The 20,235-nt window shown below is 41.0% G+C and overlaps 1 protein-coding gene across 2 annotated transcripts in view; it reads right to left on the bottom strand.

Moving 5' to 3' along the window:
• garre1 (granule associated Rac and RHOG effector 1) overlaps positions 1–20,235 on the bottom strand; it is a 31,668-nt gene that overhangs the window by 4,650 nt on the left and 6,783 nt on the right. The window contains exons 2-10 of one of the 2 annotated variants that reach the window (XM_028582612.1): positions 14,587–15,408; positions 13,932–14,427; positions 5,984–6,196; positions 4,379–4,519; positions 3,971–4,066; positions 3,596–3,757; positions 3,128–3,286; positions 1,337–1,434; positions 343–468 (exon numbers count right to left, since the gene is read on the bottom strand). In XM_028582612.1, coding sequence (XP_028438413.1) covers positions 343–468; positions 1,337–1,434; positions 3,128–3,286; positions 3,596–3,757; positions 3,971–4,066; positions 4,379–4,519; positions 5,984–6,196; positions 13,932–14,411 — 1,475 coding nt within the window. In that variant the 5' untranslated portion in view covers positions 14,412–14,427; positions 14,587–15,408. Of the gene's footprint in view, positions 1–342; positions 469–1,336; positions 1,435–3,127; positions 3,287–3,595; positions 3,758–3,970; positions 4,067–4,378; positions 4,520–5,983; positions 6,197–13,931; positions 15,409–20,235 lie in introns of both variants that reach the window. The other variant, XM_028582604.1, reaches the window with a different exon arrangement.

Below are 20,235 nucleotides of genomic sequence, written 5' to 3'. Positions count from 1 at the left end.
TGTTTATCGCAAGTCATAAAGTCATCGCAATATTGAACAATGTCATTGCACGATTAAGCTTTTGAAATCATGCTAAAAATCACAAAAATACTGTGCTTGGTCCATTTACTTTCACGCCACAAACACACCGCTCCAGCGGTCTCTGTCCAGCTGTTTGGTCTGCACCACGGTTCAATTGACAGTTTTCAAACCAGCCCAAATGAATCATACTAACTGAGCAAAAGCACCAGGGTTCCTTTTAGCCAAATCAAAACAGTTAAAAGGTGAAATCACCTAGCTACACAACAAAGCTACTTGTTAAAAAATTAAGTGGTTACTTATCATTGTTTAACATTCACTCACTTTCTCTCCTTCCACCTGTTGATGTCAAACACTGCTGTGTAGAGCACGTCTACTAGACCAAGTGTCTTCTCCGGATCCAAGCTCCGCTGGAGCAAGGACATAGTGGCTGGGTCCTCCTTCAGACACCTGAACATGTACACACACACACACACACACACACACACACACACACACACACAATACATGACGAGACAGGAACTACAAATCCACACAATGTCTTGAATACAAAAGCCCAGGTGAATTGAATGCATTCGACATTCATAAACAAGAAAAGAAGAACCAAAACAACCAGACAGGCTGGTTTAATGTACACAACGTGGCCCACTGGCTTTCCCCATCTTGGAAATACATCTCCTTGCCTGGGTGCTAATTTAAACTTCTCACATTGTCATAACGACAAATGACTAGAATGAGGTTTTCAAAGAGAAATTCTTTCAGATTTGTCAAATAACACTGACTTGCCCTGGTGCAAGATCTGCCAGGATCTGCCAACATAGCTGCTCCAAGATAGTTATATAGGTATAATGTAGCTCATCACCATGAATGTATGTATACAACTGTATAAATATGGCAAAAAATAAGGCATAGACGCATCATAACTGTAGTTTTATTGATGTATATTATCAAGTGAATGTAACTTAGGGCTAAATGTAGGTCTAGATGTAGGTCTAGATAAATGGCATCTGGATTTTGTGATGTTAAAATCCAAGATGTTTACACTTCCGTTACAGCTGTAAGACAGTCTTGAGCACTGACTGTAAATCCAGCATACAACATAATGTGCCCACGACACCATTGTTTTTTTTCTTCAAGATGTGATAATGCCAGTACATTGATTTAATAATAAACTACTGAAGTATGGTTAATGCAGGTGCTGAACAGTCTATTAAATTCAGTGTATTAACCAGATTCTCCATTCCTCTTCATTGTGTTGTGAACGTAGAGATCCTGACAGATCTACTTCTTTAAAAACAAAGTGTCTTGATGAGCTTACCATGTAGAGGGAACCTGGACCACCACTTTGGAACCCTCGAGAGTGATTTGGGGAGCATAGGCCTCCTTGTTCTCAATCTGAGCTGTATCAACAACCACCTGTTGGGACACACAAACACACCGGCATCAGCATCTCCTGACAGAAAAGCTTTATTCACAGCCATTGTAAATAGTGAACTGACACCGTCTTAAAACAAAACACAATGATTTGACCCTCTACAGTAAGGGTCAAGGGGAAATTCAGTCAGCCAGTGACAAGAAACAGGCTAGCCTTCCTGCCTGCTGCTAGTCAAATTTATTTGGGAGTTCTTTGAAAGTGGCCCACTCAGCTGGGTCACAAAGAGGGAGGGAAGGTGGGAGGAGACTATTTCCTGTATTGCAGGAAGTTACCCTATTGTTATTAAAAAGCAGGTGTATCCTCGGAAACCCCGGGCTGCCCAAATGAGAGAGCCATGCATACACGCAAAGTCTGTCAGCTATGTCAAACCCCATATGACAAGGTTATTGGGGAGGAGGAGGAGGATGAGGAGGAGGAAATGCAGTAAAACAGACGAGGTCAACTTCTTCGATGGACTTGGAAAGCCATGACTAGAAGTAAAAAGGGAGTAGCTAGTGAATCGTGTTGCCAGGAACGACAGCCGAACATGTATGGTGATTCTTACGGTCAGTATTGTGTGAGTGTAAAAGAAGGACATCCACTCTAGTAAGTTTTCGTTTTAAAAATTTCATAACTTTTGCTACATTTACGCCTCACATTTTGAAAGCCTGTTTCATTTTGTAAACTCCTAATTACAGCTGTTTCTGACCCCATTGTTAATGCTTGCAGCTGTTGTGCAGATACATTTTCCATTTCATAATGCTACTACTGCCTATATGGGAAGGAGGCAAGCTATTATTCGAGCGATTTGCGACAATTCCTGTGTCCAGCGGCATTATCGGGATGCGCATGCGTTCGTGAATGGTCTGTGGAATGTGATTACAGGCGTGCTAGTATGGACGAAGATTAGTTCTGAAACGGCGCTAAAACACTTGCGAGGATGGAGACTGTTTTTGTTTTAAAACTGTTATGAAAAATTTAAACAAAGTAGTGATGATGTAGCATATGATTGTGTGTGTGTGTGTGTGTGATTTATTTTTGGTTGAGTGGCTATAGGATCAGATAAGGAGCAAATGCAAAGCGCTCATCCACCATCCCAGGGATTGTTTTACAGTCAGCAAGGGGCTGGCAGGGCTGAATGGGAACACCCCTTGGCTTGACACACACAAAACAGGGCAGACCACACAGAGGAAATAAACACATCGGTGTTACTGCAGGGAGAGTCCTGCCACTGACCCTCCCTCCCTGTGACTCTCCTTTTCAACAGGAGGGGGGTATTCGGTTTGCAAACTCGCCCAGGCGAGCCCATCCTTCGTCCAGATGCTGCAGGAATGTTTCTTCCCTTTTGTGTCTCTCTGGTGTTTGTTTACACCTTTCGGCTGCCTCAAAGCAAGCAGACAGATCTCCTCATCTCCATTACAAATCTGACAAACAATGAGATGCAAGTTGCCAAACCCCAAAAAAGGAGAGGATTCGGTAACTCAAGCAGAAGTGGCAGTGAAGTAAAACAGGCCTGTTCACGTCAGCATGTCACTTCTTTCTGCTGCTCTGTAGTATCAACTACACTGTGGTGATGGATGTTAACAAGAGCAAGGTTTAAACCCCCTGTTTGTCTCTGATTCTGACAAATGATCAGTAATTATCAGGAAATACAGCTTTACTGTAGCAACCCCGATCTTTAACATCTCTACTCACCAGACCAGCCTGTGCAAACAGCAGCTGGACAGCTGTCTTGCAGGCTCCTCTCCAACTGGATGGGCACACTTGGTTGAGGACCTCGGTGACGGGAGAGTCATCCCTGGGGGTCACTCCGTTCTGGCCCAGTGCCTCCTTAATGAGCTGCAGCATTGTGTGCTGAGGAGACAAAACACAGTGGGTCATCAAGAAAGCAGTCTGCCATCACTGTCTGTTGATGTTACACCTCAGATGCCACTAAAAAGCAACTCAAGTTTTTACTAGTACTGTCCTCTGCTGAGGTTATCGCCCAAAACATAGTGAGATTTTTTTTTTTAACTACTGAGCAAGAAAAAGTTGGTGACTTTGACAGAGACACAGAACAGAATCGTGAAATAAGACATGGTTGACACTTAGGGCTACTTTACCTTTTTGAGAGAACAAGGTGGGTAACCAATATAAGCTGGCCAGTCGAGCCAAGGAACATACCGTTTTCAGTTTAAGGTTTTCAGCCGCTGACTCGTTAAAGGACACTCCTTTGAGGAAATGTGAGCCGATCTGTACAGGGATGGTGGGCAGCTCGCACTGGATGGGCTGGGAGGTGGTCTGCATCCTGCCCGCCTGCTGGGCCTCTGCCTCACTGCAGCAGCTCTGCACAAACACACACACACACACACACACACAAGCATGTAAACATACACACAACAGTGCAAAAAGCAAAAAAACATTGACACATGGAGACACAGCAATGAAAGAATAATTATTGCTCTTTTGTCATTCATATTAAACAAGAAAAAAAAGATACCCAACAAGCTGACTGACGAGCTTTGAAGATTTTTGCTGATTTTTTGAGAAAGTACCCACCTGTAAGGCTGCCTCCACACATTTGGGGTTAAGATGAAAGCCAGCCTTCAGTGCGTACTCACTATGGCCAAGGCTTTCTAGTGCAGCTTTGTAGGCCTGGAGATGGAGAGAAAACATTACCGGCTATCAGTCCCACATTGATTTCATCACCAAGAACAATTGGTTCTGATGATACACTTCCCTGGCACTACAAATTTGTTAATGACAACATCTAGTTCCACCCGGTTTATTAAATCAAAAAGTACTATACTTTTACTGGATACTTTAAAAAATATAGGTTTACTTTCCCTGCATAAGTGGATGCCCATTTGATTCTTAAAACCTATCTCAGGATTTTTCTATTCAACAAACCACTGGAATACTAGTAACTGTAGTTCCCTGCCCTTTGTCTTTGGGGAGATAGTGTACCTGTAAAGCATTGTCAATCTTCATGTTGAGCTCTTTCAGCTGGTGCTCAGGGATGGTGGTGTTGTTGGAGCAGAAGAGCTGCTGAACCTGGATGCCTGCCAGGCAGCCGTCCCGGCCCCTCTCTCTCAGCCTCGCCATGGCCTGAGGGCACAGCAGAGCACTGGGTCAGAGTGACAGCAGAAACATCTACACTACTACAGCACAATCTCACCGAGAAATGCAAGAAATACCAGAGAGTGAGTGGATTTAACTGCAAATATAGAACATTTTTACAGGTTTTACAGGCAGACTGTCTTTGAATATAATTGCAAAATCTTGCAAAATAAAAGTTTTGACAAAATAGATGTTGAGCACTGGGAAGTACACATTTTTAGATGATAAAAACCATGTGTGGAGCTTCTGAAAAAGAGTCCTGGCTAGGGCTGGGCGATATATCGATATTAATATCGATATGGTGATATGAGACTAGATATCGTCTTAGATTTTGGATATCGTAATATGACATAAGTGTCTTTTCCTGGTTTTAAAGGCTGCATTACAGTGAAGTGATGTACTTTTCTGAACTTACCAGACTGTTCTAGCTGTTCTATTATTAATGATTATTTATCTAAAATCTTTTTTTAAAATATTTTGCGAGAGCACCAACTGTCAACTCTAGAATATATTGTCGCAATATCGATAGAGGTATTTGGTCAAGAATATCGTGATATCTGATTTTCTCTATATCGCCCAGCCCTATATTAGAAAATATGGGACGTAGAAATAAGCGCTGAAAATGTGTAGAAGAAAAATTTAACAATTTAAAACGTTGGAAAAAAACTAAAATAAACTGAAAAAAAGGCCTCAAAAACGTTGAAAAGGTTGACGGGAAGACAACACAAGGGTTAATCAGAATTTATGTTTACATTTTATTGTTATTTGAACAGCTGAGCATTGAACCAGGTGAAGAAACCTGTTTATTATTTATTCATTTGATTTTGCAACTGTTCACTGAAATAGCCGGTTTCTATGAAACTACTTGTGACATGTCATATTTGGCTTTGACTGAACATTTGCTCTCACTTTGCGGAAAAAATATTGGGATATATATCGTATATCGATATTCAGCCAAAATATATCGGGATATGACTTTCGGTCCATATCGCCCAGCCCTAGTCCCGGCCTCCTCTCTCTAACTAAACGCCCGCCCAGCACATTCTACCAGGGTCTATCCAGGCCTAGTCCCCTCCAGGGCTTACGATCTGCATGCCAGGGCTTAACAGATCAATCAACCCACTATTCTCCTCTCTGGCTCACTTTACACAACAGAGCTCAAAATGGGCCAAAGGGACTGATTAGCCTGGGGATTAGATTAGTTAGGTCCTCTTACAAAACTGCCTCCCTTACATGGGTTGGGTTGTAGAGGTGTACAGAACATAACATTGCAGATTCACAGACAAACTGCGGCCCAGAAAAGAGGAAATAGAAAATTAAGGCTGGAAATCATAAACGGCTGGCATTTCTCAGGAATGTTTAACAAGTCAGCTTTTCACCTCACAGAGACAAACCCCATATTTTAAAAGACCCCGACCAGGAAGAGTCCTGGGGCGCCCTGTGGCTGCATACCTGAGCAGCACCTTTCCATGAGCGGGAGGCTTCCTCCAGCTCTGTGAGGGGCCTGAGGTCGGAGCTTTGGGAGCGGGTGTTGGTGCAACGCTCCTGGGCCTGGGCAAGAGCCTCTGCCAGGCAGGACTGGGCCACGGGCTGGACTTTCTGCAAAGCCTGTGATAGAAACTGGAAATGGACCTGCATCACCGTGAGGAAGCACCGACCCAGCACCTGGAAGCAGAGGACAGAGATTACTGTTACAACGCACGTCATTCTGAGAAACATCCATCATTGACAATACGTACACTCACCTAAAGGATTATTAGGAACACCATACTAATACCGTGTTTCAGACAATTCTTCGTAAACCCTAGAAATGGTTGTGCGTGAAAATCCCAGTAACTGAGCAGATTGTGAAATACTCAGACCAGCCCGTCTGGCACCAACAACCACGCCACAAGTTCCTTAGATCACCTTTCTTTCCCATTCTGACATTCATTTTGGAGTTCAGGAGATTCTCTAGACCTGGACGACACCCGTAAACGCATTGAAGCTGCTGCCATGTGATTGGTTGATTAGACAATTGCATTAACGAGAAATTGAAAAGATGTTCCTAATTATCCTTTAAGTGAGTGTAAGTCAGAATGTTTCAGAGACCAAACAATATGGCCTGCAGGCTAAGAAACTAACATGTATGTCCACATATCTCAGCGGTTAGTTAACACTCTGAATAACCAGCTTCCTGTGCTACTTTACAAACCAAATACTGCCTCACCAACAAGTTACCCTAAGCCCTGTTCTACCAAAATGATTCAACTAAGAAACAAAAAAATAAAATACAAAACTTAAGACCTCTAAAACTACCTTGAGCTTGTTATAGTTTCCTTTTCCACACCTTAAGAACAGAAACCATTACGATTGACAGGAAAAGTGCAGCTGTTGTGGTATATGCCTAGTACATTTATAAGAAAGAGAATATACTTTTTCTTTCCCATAAAAAAAGGCTTTATTTCAAGGTACACTAAGTGGATTAAGCAGGATAGTTCCCCTGGAATGAGGTGCAGTATGTTAATACCTTGTTTTTCTTTTTGTTTTTTTTGAATTTATAATAAAATTATTTAATAAAATAATGTCACACCATTAAAAGATTAACTCATCCATCACATTTTCTGCAACCGGATCACATGAACTATATCAGCAAAATGTCTTCAGGCTGCTCCTTTTAATGATAATAAAATGAATCATTAAAAACACATTGGACACCTGGAAGAGTGCCATGCTCCAAACAAAAGTCGATTATAAAACAATCTGGTTTATCCAAAAGCCTAAAATATAATCAACTCTTCTTCAGACAACCTTCGTCCCCTTTTCCCTACTCTTTGCAACAGTAAATACCATACTAGGAAAGCTGAGAGCCAAGGCCGTGCCATGAAGCAGAAATCAGAGAACACATCTTTCAAAATAAAACATTTTGCCAGGGCTGATTTCAGACAACTTAACATGCGCATGTGTTTGCATTAGTGGTAAATCGTGTCCTGTAAACCGATATCAAACATCTGAGAATGAGAACAATGTGCATTTGTATTTGCAAACAAAACACAGCCAGAGAACACATTGGATTGAATATGCATGTCAGTGCGTGTGAGGTAAGGTTTTTCTACTTATACTTAAAGAATTGCGGCCAGGAATAGCAATATTTGACGCAATTTTCGATTTCTATTTTCTCCTGTTTATGTGGTTGAAACACAGTTTGTCTATACAACATTTGGTTACACTTTACTTGAAGGTATCTACAAAAGAGTGACATAACACTGTCATGAACGTGTCATAAACATAAACAAGTCAAACGTTTATGACATAACGCTTCTTTTAGTAAGTGTCATTCGGTTTTTGTCATGACAAGTTATGGTTCATATGTCAACATGACTGTCATGACACTGTCATGTGTTCATGACAGTGTCATGACACTCTTATGTAGATACCCTCAAGTAAAGTATTACCCAACATTTTAACCTACATACACCTATCTCCCTTTTTCACAGTAGTTCTGCTGATATCTTAACTTACTTTAAATTGAGTAGTAATTTGTTAATACAATCGAGGCAAAATGGATACGTTCAACATAACCAAATATTTCAGGTCAGCATACATCACTCCACACCCACTGGGTTGAACGCAAATGCGAAGTGTGTGGGTTTGTTTGGTGAGAGAATAGTCCAGGCTTAGAGGCCGTTTGTTGTTCAGTTAGCAAAATAAGAGAAACAGGACACCGCAGGGTCCACCATGGTCACAGGGTTTTCTTTTTCAGGTACTTGCTGAAAATATCTCAAGGGGGAGGCTGAGTTGTAAAGACAGAAATATGCTGCTGCCTTCTGATGGCAAACAGGAACAACAGGACACAGCTACTTTCATTCTGCAACATGGAAACCAAAACTAAACTGTGCCTAAAAGGCTTGAAACCTGCACTTGTTGGAAAGTTCATTGTTTTTATAACTATAAAACAGAATGTGATGGTGAATCCTTTGTCCTTTATGAAATATTTGAGCCAGGACTTTGCTCGATGCTTTATCGTTTTGTCATTCCATGCAGTGGACTTACTCTAAAAGTTTAAACCGTTATCACAACATGCCCAATTTGATTCGGCCAGGGACTCTCTCTCCCTTTATTTCCTGTCACCTCTCTACTGTTCACTGTGAAATAGAAAAGGTAAAAAGCCCCAAAAAATATTTAAAATAACCGAAAGATAGGAATATGCCCATTATCTCTGATATCCAGAATAAACAGATTAAAAATAGTATAAAAGCAAATTGTTGGGTTTGTGGCCCGTTTCACTTACTGTAGGTATTGAGTTTCTTTTTTTTAGTCAAATTGTCATGGTATGACCAGGACAATGCATGAGGGGTCCCAAAATACAAAAACAATTGGACTCCGAAGATGTAATACTGCTTCTAGCCTCAAACTGGTCCGTTATTGTCCATTTTGTTGTGTGTTATCGCACACAACATGTCTATACTTTTTGTATTATGTGGCAGTTCAGTATATCCACTATGTTTTAGCAAACAGTACTACTGAAATGCAACCTAAGACAGGAGAGTTTAGCGTGTTATGCTAACATTTGCTAATTAGCACTAAACACAGTATAGCTGAGGGTGATGGGAATGTCCTTAGTTTTGCAGGCATTTAGTTATAAAGCATACACTGGACAAACCTGAAGATAAAGCTAGATGAAAGGCAATGTAATCAAAGTTTTTACAGATCATCCTCTGGGGACCACGAATGTCCGTACCAAATGTCACTGTGATCCATTCATTAATAGTTGAGGTATTTAAATTAAAAACCAAAAATGTCAACCTGCTGGTGGCGCTAGAGGATAATCAAAGTCACCAGGACCTATTCTGTGAAAACCATGAATGTCTGTACAAAATAGTAGCTGTTAAGATATTTCCACTATTAATAACTTACCAAAAAAATGGTCGACTGACAGGACAGAATAACAGGCCAATGGACCGACATTGTCATCACTTGAGCCGTGCTGCTAGCATGGCCAATAAAAACAACAGCTGTAAAATGCAAGTCTGTGTCCTTAAACTCAGACCAATGTGTAAAATAGGACGATATATTGCTTATCCCACTGCATGGCCTGAGCTGACTCTGGGAGGCTTAATAAACACAGGCGCAGATCCAGTGTGCACAAGATGGGAAATTCCTGCTCCTGCTGTTGATGTTGAGCAACTATCCCATACTCAATCAGTCAACGGGGATTTAGTGTGTATGCAAAGCAGACAAATAATAGATAACAGAAGACACATATAGCCTGATAATGAAGCTTGGACACAATACATATGGCCAAATAAAGCAAACTGATATCACCTGCAGTGTATCCTTAAGAAGATCACAAAATAGCACAAACACATGCTGACAATGAGATCAAAAGCAACTCAAAAGTGTTTGAGTCGTCAACAATAACCAAGTGAGGAAAGAAAAAAAAAAAAAAAAAAAAAAAAGAGGCCATGGCTACAGCCCAAGATAATGGATAACACATGTGATTAGCTGTGCAGTATCCCACACAGTCATGGAAAATATGAGAAGTAAGAGTGCAGCAGAGCCAAGCCGACATTGGGCCCCTTTCAGGCCCAAACGAGGCGAATCAGGAATCAATCAATCTATATATATAAATTTTTATTTTCTGAGAACACCTTCATTATAAGTGCATCAACTCTAGGAGAGAGGGGTTTTTGAGCTCTAGACCTCTTCTAGTGAAAGGGAGTGTGAGGCTGTTATAATAACCAGATGGTCACGTTGCTCCACTGTCTGATCCGCGAAAAAAAACAAAACAAGGAGCCTTTCTTTGGTAAATGTCGATGGTAAATCTTTGTCTTTTTCTGGGTCTTCCCTTTGACACAATCATTCCAGGGAAACAGGAAGGTCACAAAGGCTTGAACTCTAAATGTCCTAAAACTGGTCACTTCCATGCAGTATGTTGGTACTCTACAAACAAACTAACTTTATTATTGCACTCTAAAGTCATTTTAGATATAATCTCATCAGCTTAATGAGCAAGTGTAATAAATTAAGAAATTGTTGTAAAACAGATGTTTTAAAAAGGTGCCCGGTGGATTTTTCTTGTAAACAAACACAAGTTATGTTTACATTCATTATTTCTCACCAAAACACATTGTGTATATCCTTGAGGTCTAACAAACGCATTTCCTTCCTTGTTTTTTTTGTGATTCAATTCCTGCATTGTTTACATGCATGTTCGCCAGCTTACAGTCTTGCTTTTGCGTGCACGTCACTGCCGCCTACTATCTATTTTACCTACTTTTGTTTTGAAACACGACAGACCTTCGAATAGCATGAAAACATCGGTAGGAATGTGTATCACATTGCTCCATAGCATCACTAGTTGACAAAAAAACTCCAGGGGGTACTTTTAAACCTGTTTTGGTCGGAACTGAAAACAGTAGGCGTGCCCAGAAATGTTGTTACACCAACCTGTAAACAGCAGTTTAAATCCAACTTGTGTTCAAAATATTAACCTCTGTTTTTTTCCTCGCTAACTTTAACTCTTTTCACAATACAAAAGTAAAAACTGCCAACAAAAATAACTCCTACAGTGAATATATAATATGTTTCACTGTAAATAGATAAAGCCCTCATATATATATATATATATATATATATATATATATATATATATATATAAATATAACTTACAAGCATGGAAAACAGCCTCTAAATGTGACATTTTAATGCATATTTGGCAGTTTACTCACTAAGCAGCCAGAGAGCTGATTTTGGAAAAGAAAAAAAAAAGTGGTTTGTTTTGCAGACTGCGCTGACCTAAACCATTGGGGGCTCTTTGTTTAAAAAAAAAAATACAAAAAAAAGGGGTGGGGGAGGAGAGAAGAGGGAAAAAAAAAAAAAAAAGAGGAGGAGATGTGAGCTTAGCAACACAGGGGGAAAAGCTTCACATACCTCAACTCCCTAAACTCAGAAATGCATTTGGTTCTTTTTGAAGACCTCATAATACATCCAGCTGCCAGACCGCATTCCTCGACTCATACAGACAAAAGTCTCAAATACATCACATCGTAAAGGACAGGCTGACTTAGCAGCAATTATTTCAAGCTAGGTATAAACAAGTTTATACTGTGCGTGTACAGAACTTCTACCAAAATAAAACTTAGATAGTAGTGCTGATATGTATTCATGAGTAATGCTCTACATGAGTGAACCCAAACCTAGGCCATAGATAACTCATTGCAAAATCCTAAAGCCTGTAATAATAGGTGTACGTGAACAATATTTGGATCACTTGATCTTCAGCTTTTTTTTCCCCATTATTTATAAATTTCAGATGTCCAGCACTTATTTTCCTGTCACCGTGTTCTGTACTATGAAAACAAACATCTTTTGGGATTAAAAGAACACACACTACTGTGCCATTTAACCCCACTGTTTTTGTTCACTTGTATCTGGCACATTGTACTAAACTCTACCAACACGATATTATTGTGTACATGCAGTGTTTCAGAAGTTAAAACAACTAACACACTGGAATAATACTATTGTAAAATAAAGTATTAATACGTTTCCTTCTCTGCTTTAACAAATGTACCCTTTATGCCCGGGGCCAGACAGCAAGTGTGAGTGCCAAGCCATGCGGTCTAAACTTTCACAGACTTGGGCTTACTCTAATATTCATCTGAGCATATCCAAGACCACAGAGAGTCAGAGTTACTGACTGCGGCGCAAAAGGGTTTCCTGTTTTGGGCTCAGCCACATCCACCGAGGTCCTACAGCCCCTCTAGTGTCTTGGCCGCAGCCCTGTACCTGAATGCTAAAGGATTATTGAAATACTGATAACCGCCATTATTTTTGCTTTATATATTGGAGTGTTTCACCTATACCGGAGCACTTGTGGCGCATTGCTACAGATTTGTCACAGGTGCCACAGAATTAGATATAATGGGGGAATTCTTCTTTGTCTAAAATTCATTTCTAATTCTGAGGAGTCTGAATGCAAGCAAGCGAAGAAACTTGAGGCAAGATGGTGGTTAAGATATTAGGCCAGAGGAGGAGAAGCTTTCCCACATAGTTGGCTTTGGTTTAGCCAATATTTACATGTAAATTGTAATAAAAAAATAATTCCTATGATGTTTGGGGTTTGTATAGTGCCCTGCTGTAGTTTGTAAACGGACCATAGAAAGAGGAATGTCAGTCTAGAATTCTTATAGAACTATTTTTTGTCACATTTTGCACCATCCACTTCCACATGTAACAAAATGGGCTTTAATTTTTGGGCTTTCCTCTTTCAAATGTTTGTTATTACTGAATTAAAATCCCAGAAACTACTGAACTCAAGTCACAAGGTCATTATACTTATTTAATTTTAAGTCTCTATATGCTACCGCAAGAAAACAGTTAAGGACGTCTTCTCCTAATCTGTGGGATGTAGGACGGTCATCCACACAGGAGTTCCACAGGCTCACAACGGTGTATTAAATGGAGGATAAATAAGCAGATGCAGTAATCTTAAGGAAGGATGGGGTTTAGGCTGGGGGATGCTTGGGTGTGGTGTACAGCTGAAAACACAGCTACTTGATTCCAATGGAACCACATGAGAGACTCTCTTAGGGCAGCACAATTACATCCAAATTGACAATTGGAATTACTCTGATAAATACTGTAATTTAGATTTTCCATTACAATTATAAATTCATGATTATGACTTCTCAAAGCAAGAACAGTCAAGCAGCATTTAATAATCGTGCCTTAACCTGAAATGTGCGTGCGTGCGTGCGTGCGTGCGTGCGTGCGTGTGTGCGTGCGTGCGTGCGTGTGTGTGTGCCTTTGACTTTTAGGTAAAAACTAAAACTATCTCGATTAAGCAGGCATGACAGGACAAATGAATAAAGACAACCGTGTAAAGGAGAGAGACATTACAAAAAGTAATATGAGACAGAGAGAGAAATTGATTCTCATAACACAGCTGAGCCTTTTGGATATTTAGTGCATCACCTCACCTGAAAAACCACTCCGCTTCAATGTTTCACATTTCACATGTTTCACATCAGCAAATACAGTGCTGTGGAAAGACGGTGTGGTATTCACAGTGACAAAAGATGACTTTCCCTCTCACATCCTCAGTGTTTTTCACACCTCACCCTCAGATACTGACACTAGCTTAACACTGGGCGGGGGAATCCTGTTTGAGCCAGGAAATACTGATTCATGGAGCTAGCCTTTGGACAGCGTGCTGCTAAGCATCTTAGCGCTGCTTCTCGAAGACGAGTCATGAGTAAACGAATATGATAAAAGTATGTGGTGCCTCAGGTTGTGAGCTCAACTAATTCATTCCAGAAGAGCAAACAGTAGACGAGAGAGAGCCATTTTACTTACAGTAAGTCAACATCATGTGACAACAAGCGGAGATGGTGTGCACTTCTGTGCGATCACCTACCTCAACATCCTGCAGGCTGAAGTCGTTCTGGTCTTTGAAGTTGGCGGCCCCGGCACTCAGCTCCATCAACATCTTGGCGATTTCAGGCTTTATTGCTGCAGTCAGCCTGCTGGCCGCCTCCATAACGTGTTCCTGCACGTCCTTCAGTTGCATAGCTGCTTTGGAATAGTGAGAGTTCCTGAACACACTGCTGAACAGGTCTGTGAGGAAGGCGCTGGCCCGGCAGAACACATTGAGGGCGTCCAAATATTTGGAGATGCCTTGCTGGATGTCTGCAACTGCGGTGGTGGTGGTGGTGCCGGAAGGAGGTGGGTGGCAGCTGCCGGGCATGCCAACCCCGGTGCCCATGGGCGAAGAGGCAGAGCAAGAGGAGGCCAGGGAGGCGCTCAAGGACCGGCTCAGCTCAGGCATCTGGTACTGCTGGTGCTGTTGCACTTTCTGCTTGGACCCGCCGAGCAAAAAGCGACGCTTGTAGTCCATTTTACTTTCCTGCGCACTACAACAATACATAAGTGGTGCAACAGCACCGGAAGGATCTGTTTTTAGCTTGTTTTCCTCACACAAAGTGCTCTTGTCCTCTTTACAAAAACACCAAACCCTGTCCACAGTCCTGGAACTGTTCAAGTTACGTAAAAAGACAGCTCAAGGATCCCACCTGCCAGAGGCTCATCTCAGTATGCCTTGTAGAGAGGCAGGACAGAACTGGGAGAGGTCGGAGGGCGATCAAAAGAGTGACTGGCAAGCTGGGTGAAATGCTTGCATGCAGCCCTGCTGCAGATACGTCAGGCCCAGCTTATGAAACAGCACAGACACACCTCCAGATTCTCTGTTTCCAGCTCCAAACTAAATTATCATAATAGGGGAGGAAAAGTCAAAAACACTCCTTAATTTACTTAAAGTGACACTACAGCCAAGTTTTAAAGTGCATTAACTTTCCTTCATGGCGAGAAAAAAAAATCCTTCTTCATACAGTATATCTATATATAGAGTATATACACATATGTATTTACATATATAAACCTATACCAGCCTGCACTAATAAAATAGAAAATCCTTTTAAAAGCTGAAAGCAAACACGAATCCAAGGAAAATCAGACACTGGTCAACAGCACAGAGGAAAAATGACTAATAAAAAAAAAATATATAACACAACAAGTAAGTAAATGCTGGAATCAGAGGATGTGGTTTCTTGTACACTAGCTGGTAGAGGAGCTGTGGGAGGTGAAGGGCAGACAGATCCAGTCCGTCTCAAATCCTCTTCACAAAGCAGAACTCTGCAGGCAGTGAGCGAATGGCCAGCTGATAGCTCCGTCTGTCTGAAGTCTCCAGCAGCTTCCTGGTTTCTCCCCTGTATGCTGGCTGAGGTAGATATTACTCACTGCGAAAACAAGTGTGCTCCCAGATCTCGCTGCTCTCCGCGGATGCAGATTAGAGCGACAAAAGCACAAATGTATCTGTAAGGCCTCTAGGTCATTTCCTAAGGGAGGAAAGGGCAGAGACACAGAAGAGAAGGTTAACAGCATGTCAAAGAGGAAGGATGAGCTGAGTTTCAACCGTTTTACTGTTGTTACACCCCCAAAAGAACTGGACTGCCCTGTACAACTCAAAACATGGCCAATTATGAGGCTTCACTTCACTTGTAGCATTTTCTTACCGGCAAATAGTAATTCTGTATGTAAGGATTCCGTTAGTTTTAATGACAAGCCTGTGTGATAGGAACACAAATATAAATTAAATATCAACAGTAGCTTTAGCAATAACACATGTTCTAGTTTAAAAACCTCATTGGCTATTACTCTGAAAGCTGAAGTGAGAAAGTTCATAATCCTAATTTCACAGTTGTGCAGTGGAGCACACCCGTTTCACACTTACAAAAGTGTAAGCTACAGAATAAATTTAGTTTTGTTCAGTTTTAGATAGATCAATACAGTGATAACATCAAACCCTGAGTATCAATAGTGACATCCATAATATTTGTGGAGTGTATCAACTGTTGTGCTGACAGATAACTTATTTTTCTGCTCTCTTTGAAAGAGGATGACATTTAGCCCATTTCTCTAAACTTGGTGGTAATATTACATTACGGTTTGGTAAAGAGCTGTGGTTTAAAGTTGAACATTTCTAGACTATTACTAACACCATACCTCACAGAGCGTCTCTGAAGGAATCTCTGGCAGTGTCTGGTTTAGCAGAACACAGCTGCAGAGAGAAATTCCTGCAAGAAGCCATTGTTGGAAGACACTGCGGGGTCTGTTGAGCGACCCACAGTAGGATTCTCAATACTCTCATTCAATACCCGAGCATTATATGGCTTGTCCTTCTCCCTTTGGCATTTCCACTTGATTATGAATATAATATTTTACATTGTCAAGATCAAGAGGAATTTGGTCTCACATCTCTTGCTAAATCGCATTCAAAGACAGCCAAAGGTCAGCTGGCGACTGAATTTTAGAAAGACTGAACACAGTTAATGACATTTCTGACAAGGAGAAAAACTAGCTCTGATCTGCAGTCATTTAAAATGCAACATGCAAACTTCAAAATAAAACTGCCTGTGTCAATAAAGCGGACAGGAACTTGAAAAAAACAACAACAAAAAAAATTAAATTGGTTTTAGAAAGTTATTTCTAAAACCTTTCCATGTATATAAAAAAATGGGTCTATAATAACCTTTATGTATCTGGAGGTAAAACTATTTTTGAAGGGGAAACTTGATTCAATATTGTGATTTTGTGTTCTGTTGGCTAGTAGGTGTAGCTTTCAAAGAAAACACTCCATCAATGAACCTGTTCCTTTGCTATGTGAAGCCGTAGTGGCATCGAAGTTGATACAGACACACTCCTGATGGAATTACACCCAATGGCACACCAAACATCAACATGATACTCTAATCTGTTAGATACACAGCAGGGCTATCATTCTGAGGAACATTCATGCTCGTATCTTGTAGCGCCATGTCGAAAGCTTCTGTATTTTGGGATGAGTCAGGAAAAAGAACTTGTGGGGGGGAATACCGTACCCAACTAGATAACACCATCTAGCCTGCTGTCATTGTATGCTAAGTGTCTGTGTCTGCGTAGTGGCCTTACATGCGTAGCTTCCATTATGCATCCGTGGCAACATTCTCCTGACCTTCAAACTTCACTTCCTTTCACAAACAGAGGAGCGCCCGGCACAAATCGGCCCCCCTCATTTGTCCCTGGCCGTAAAGTAGAGAGACAAAGCCAAGGGAAACTAGTGACCTCCCCATGAAGGGACAGCAGAGATGTGCTTTCCATTTCCTTGGTAGAAGGACGCTGCATGCTTGTTGGCTCACTGACGATGAGATTTACTCCTATTGAAATTGGGTATTGAACGACGAGGCATTTTTCGATACTACAAGCCTTACAGAACAAGTTGCACAAAGGGTTATTATTTACACGGGCACAGGCGTGCACACTTGTACTAGAGCCAATGGGATTTTATCTTGCTCATGGGCACTGCAACAACACTTCTGCCAGTCTTACTTATTTCTATCTTCCAAAGCTTTCCTAAGCTATGTTCACCCCAGTGTTTTTCTTTACAAAGCTGGGTTGTTTCCCACAAAACAGAAACTGAAGGTTAACCTAGTTAAAATTACAAATCACAAAAGAGGTTGCTTGTCAGTTTACAGTGATAAGCACTTTTCCCAGATCATTGTATGAGGATGTACAGACCCAATGTGCCAGATCAATATCACTACGGATACAAACCCTGTTGCCACTCAACAGGGTTTGTGTCTGTAGTAATACTGACAGCCAGATCCACGTTAAATACAGTAGCTTTGTCAAACTCATTTGAAGTTCTATCAAATGTCTGTAGCGGAGCACTTCCAGGACTCAAAAAATTAGCTTTAGGTGCTCTTTGGATGGGATAATCATAATGTCATAAATCTTAAAGTACTCCGACGCGTTTCGGCATACAAGCCTTCGATTGACTCCCTGACGAAGGCTTGTATGCCGAAACGCATCGGAGTACTTTAAGATTTATGATGACTAAGCCATAAATAAAGGCTTTGTATTTTTCTAAAAGAGAGTGCCTTGGAGTTTCCTTTTTGGTTTCTTCATTTGAAGTTCTATCAGTAGCATTCATTTCGATTCATCCCTTTGTGTTTTCCTATGTAAGCAATTACCAAGTGACTTAATCCGCTACAAAACCTCAATGTAGCTGTACTGTCCATCTCTCCAAAAAAAAAGTCTACAAAAGGTTTCCTTCACTAAATACACCATCACCCAACAAACTGGGCCGATACACTAAAAAGGTAAAGTACATTGCCAGCTCTTTTAAGGGGATGTTTTCCACGTGAACAGCACATGCGAGAACTTTCTACTTGTTAACTTAGTGGCAGTTTGAGAGCCGATACATAAACAGAGAAGAGTACAAACATACAGTATGTGTAAATTGAGTTTTTTAGTGTCTGTATATTATCTGTTTGTTCTGTATCTATTGTTATCTGGCCCCCTCTGAAAAGTTTTTAGTAGCTTATTTGGGGTTCCCCATTTCACACGGCCTACATATGATCATTGCACCTTCTGAAATTGTGTTTTATGATACAATGATGACGTGTGAATAAACGAAAAATAAATAAAAATAAGAGCATTAGGTTGTTGGGAAGAAGACTAAACTAGTCAGCAAGCCACCATTGGGAACAAAACTGGCCAACTTTCATTCAATTTGTACATATCATGTACAGTAACAGTCATTTTTGTTGATGTGGCCTTGCAAATCGACTTGTCTATTTTGGTATTTCTTCAAAACGCTATGGTCACATGCAATGCAGAATGACATTGAGGATCTGCTCACAGCTGGAAATAATTACAACTAATTGTGTGGACAGTGGTGAGACCACTTTAGGAAGGTGGTTTGAAAGACCAAAGTTAAATATTGAATCATTGCGAAAACAGTTTGTTTTTGGCAGGTTTAATTAGCAGCGGTATTCCAGTCCAAGTCACAGTTTGACATTTGTTGACTCAAATCTTTTCTCATTCTCCGATAGTAAAAACATGATAAAAATCACATTGATTTTTTTGTATATCAAATAATCAACAAAATGTTATACTTTGAAGATTTGCCAAAAGTATACGCTGTATGATATTGGTATGTAGTATGGTACTGAGACACTGCATTTGGCTCAAACGAGTTCTGTGGAGTTTGATTTTTCTGAGAGTGAAAAGCTCATCTTGTTTGATGTAGTTTATGGCTTCACACACCTCCGAATGAATAAAAAAGGTAGGAACTGATTAAGTACAGTGAGTCATTCAGATATTTTAGGAGAAATTATGGGCTACTTGCTTTGTTACATGGTTGTTCCAGGCAGATTAGATAGACAAATTATCTATGTAACGTTAGAGAGTGTTAGTGGTCTACATGTCCTTCCTGGCTTTAACATTCCGTAAACAGCGGTTATCCCAAGAGGAGCAGACATGGCATCAATATTAATGAGGCCTGCTGGCTTCTCTGGGTAGCTCTATTGGCTGCCAGCCTCCTGTTGCAGGGCACACTGTATTAGAGTTGCACCCAAACAAACACATGTGATAGGAGAGTCCCTCCGGATGCACTGGAGTTGTGCCAGCCCACTTTAATGTCTTTTCTCCAGCATGGGCTGCTTGGGGCTAATGTTAGCTCTACCTCCCCACTCACCGTACTTGTCAGCTGCTCAGCTTCAACAGGAAGGGGGTTAAGGTTTCCTGCAGCAAGCTCCCTGTCGCCAGTAACAAAAAACGTCAAACCAAGTATGCCACTGGGTAGGGGTATGTAGTAAATCATAGCACCATGTAATTTACCTGTCTGTCTGTGCAAAGTACCTCTGGGTAAAAAAAACTGCAGCCATCAACAGACAACTAGGGGGCTTTTTTTTTTTTTTTTTTTTCAAAATTGCTAGCGTTCTATCAACAGGCGCCAAAATGTTTTTTGTTGTTTTCACTAAAGTAAATCTAATAACCAACAAAAAAAATGACAATGAATTTTCATTCTTGCATACTTCTCTGCAACAACCCACCTTGCTTTCATAATGGGAAACATTTACACCGGGGATGGTGCCCAGTACATCTGCACCCTTCTAGTACTAGCCACTGAGCAGCTCCACTCGGGCATGCAAGTGCCATTGCTCAAAGGCACCTCCACACCAGTTGTTGAGAAGCACATGCCTTATATTTTAGTCACTTACAGATTTCCCAACAGATTTGGCTAACTAAACCCTCTGGTCACAAGCACTCATTATACCAATGGCAGTTACTTTTGGATCTCCGGCCATATCTGTGTGACTGTCACATCACAGCTAGGTAGT

Source organism: Perca flavescens, chromosome 1, assembly GCF_004354835.1.
Source record: "Perca flavescens isolate YP-PL-M2 chromosome 1, PFLA_1.0, whole genome shotgun sequence".
Classification (NCBI taxonomy): Eukaryota; Metazoa; Chordata; class Actinopteri; order Perciformes; family Percidae; genus Perca; species Perca flavescens.
This window is presented reverse-complemented; position numbering and strand designations above follow the sequence as displayed.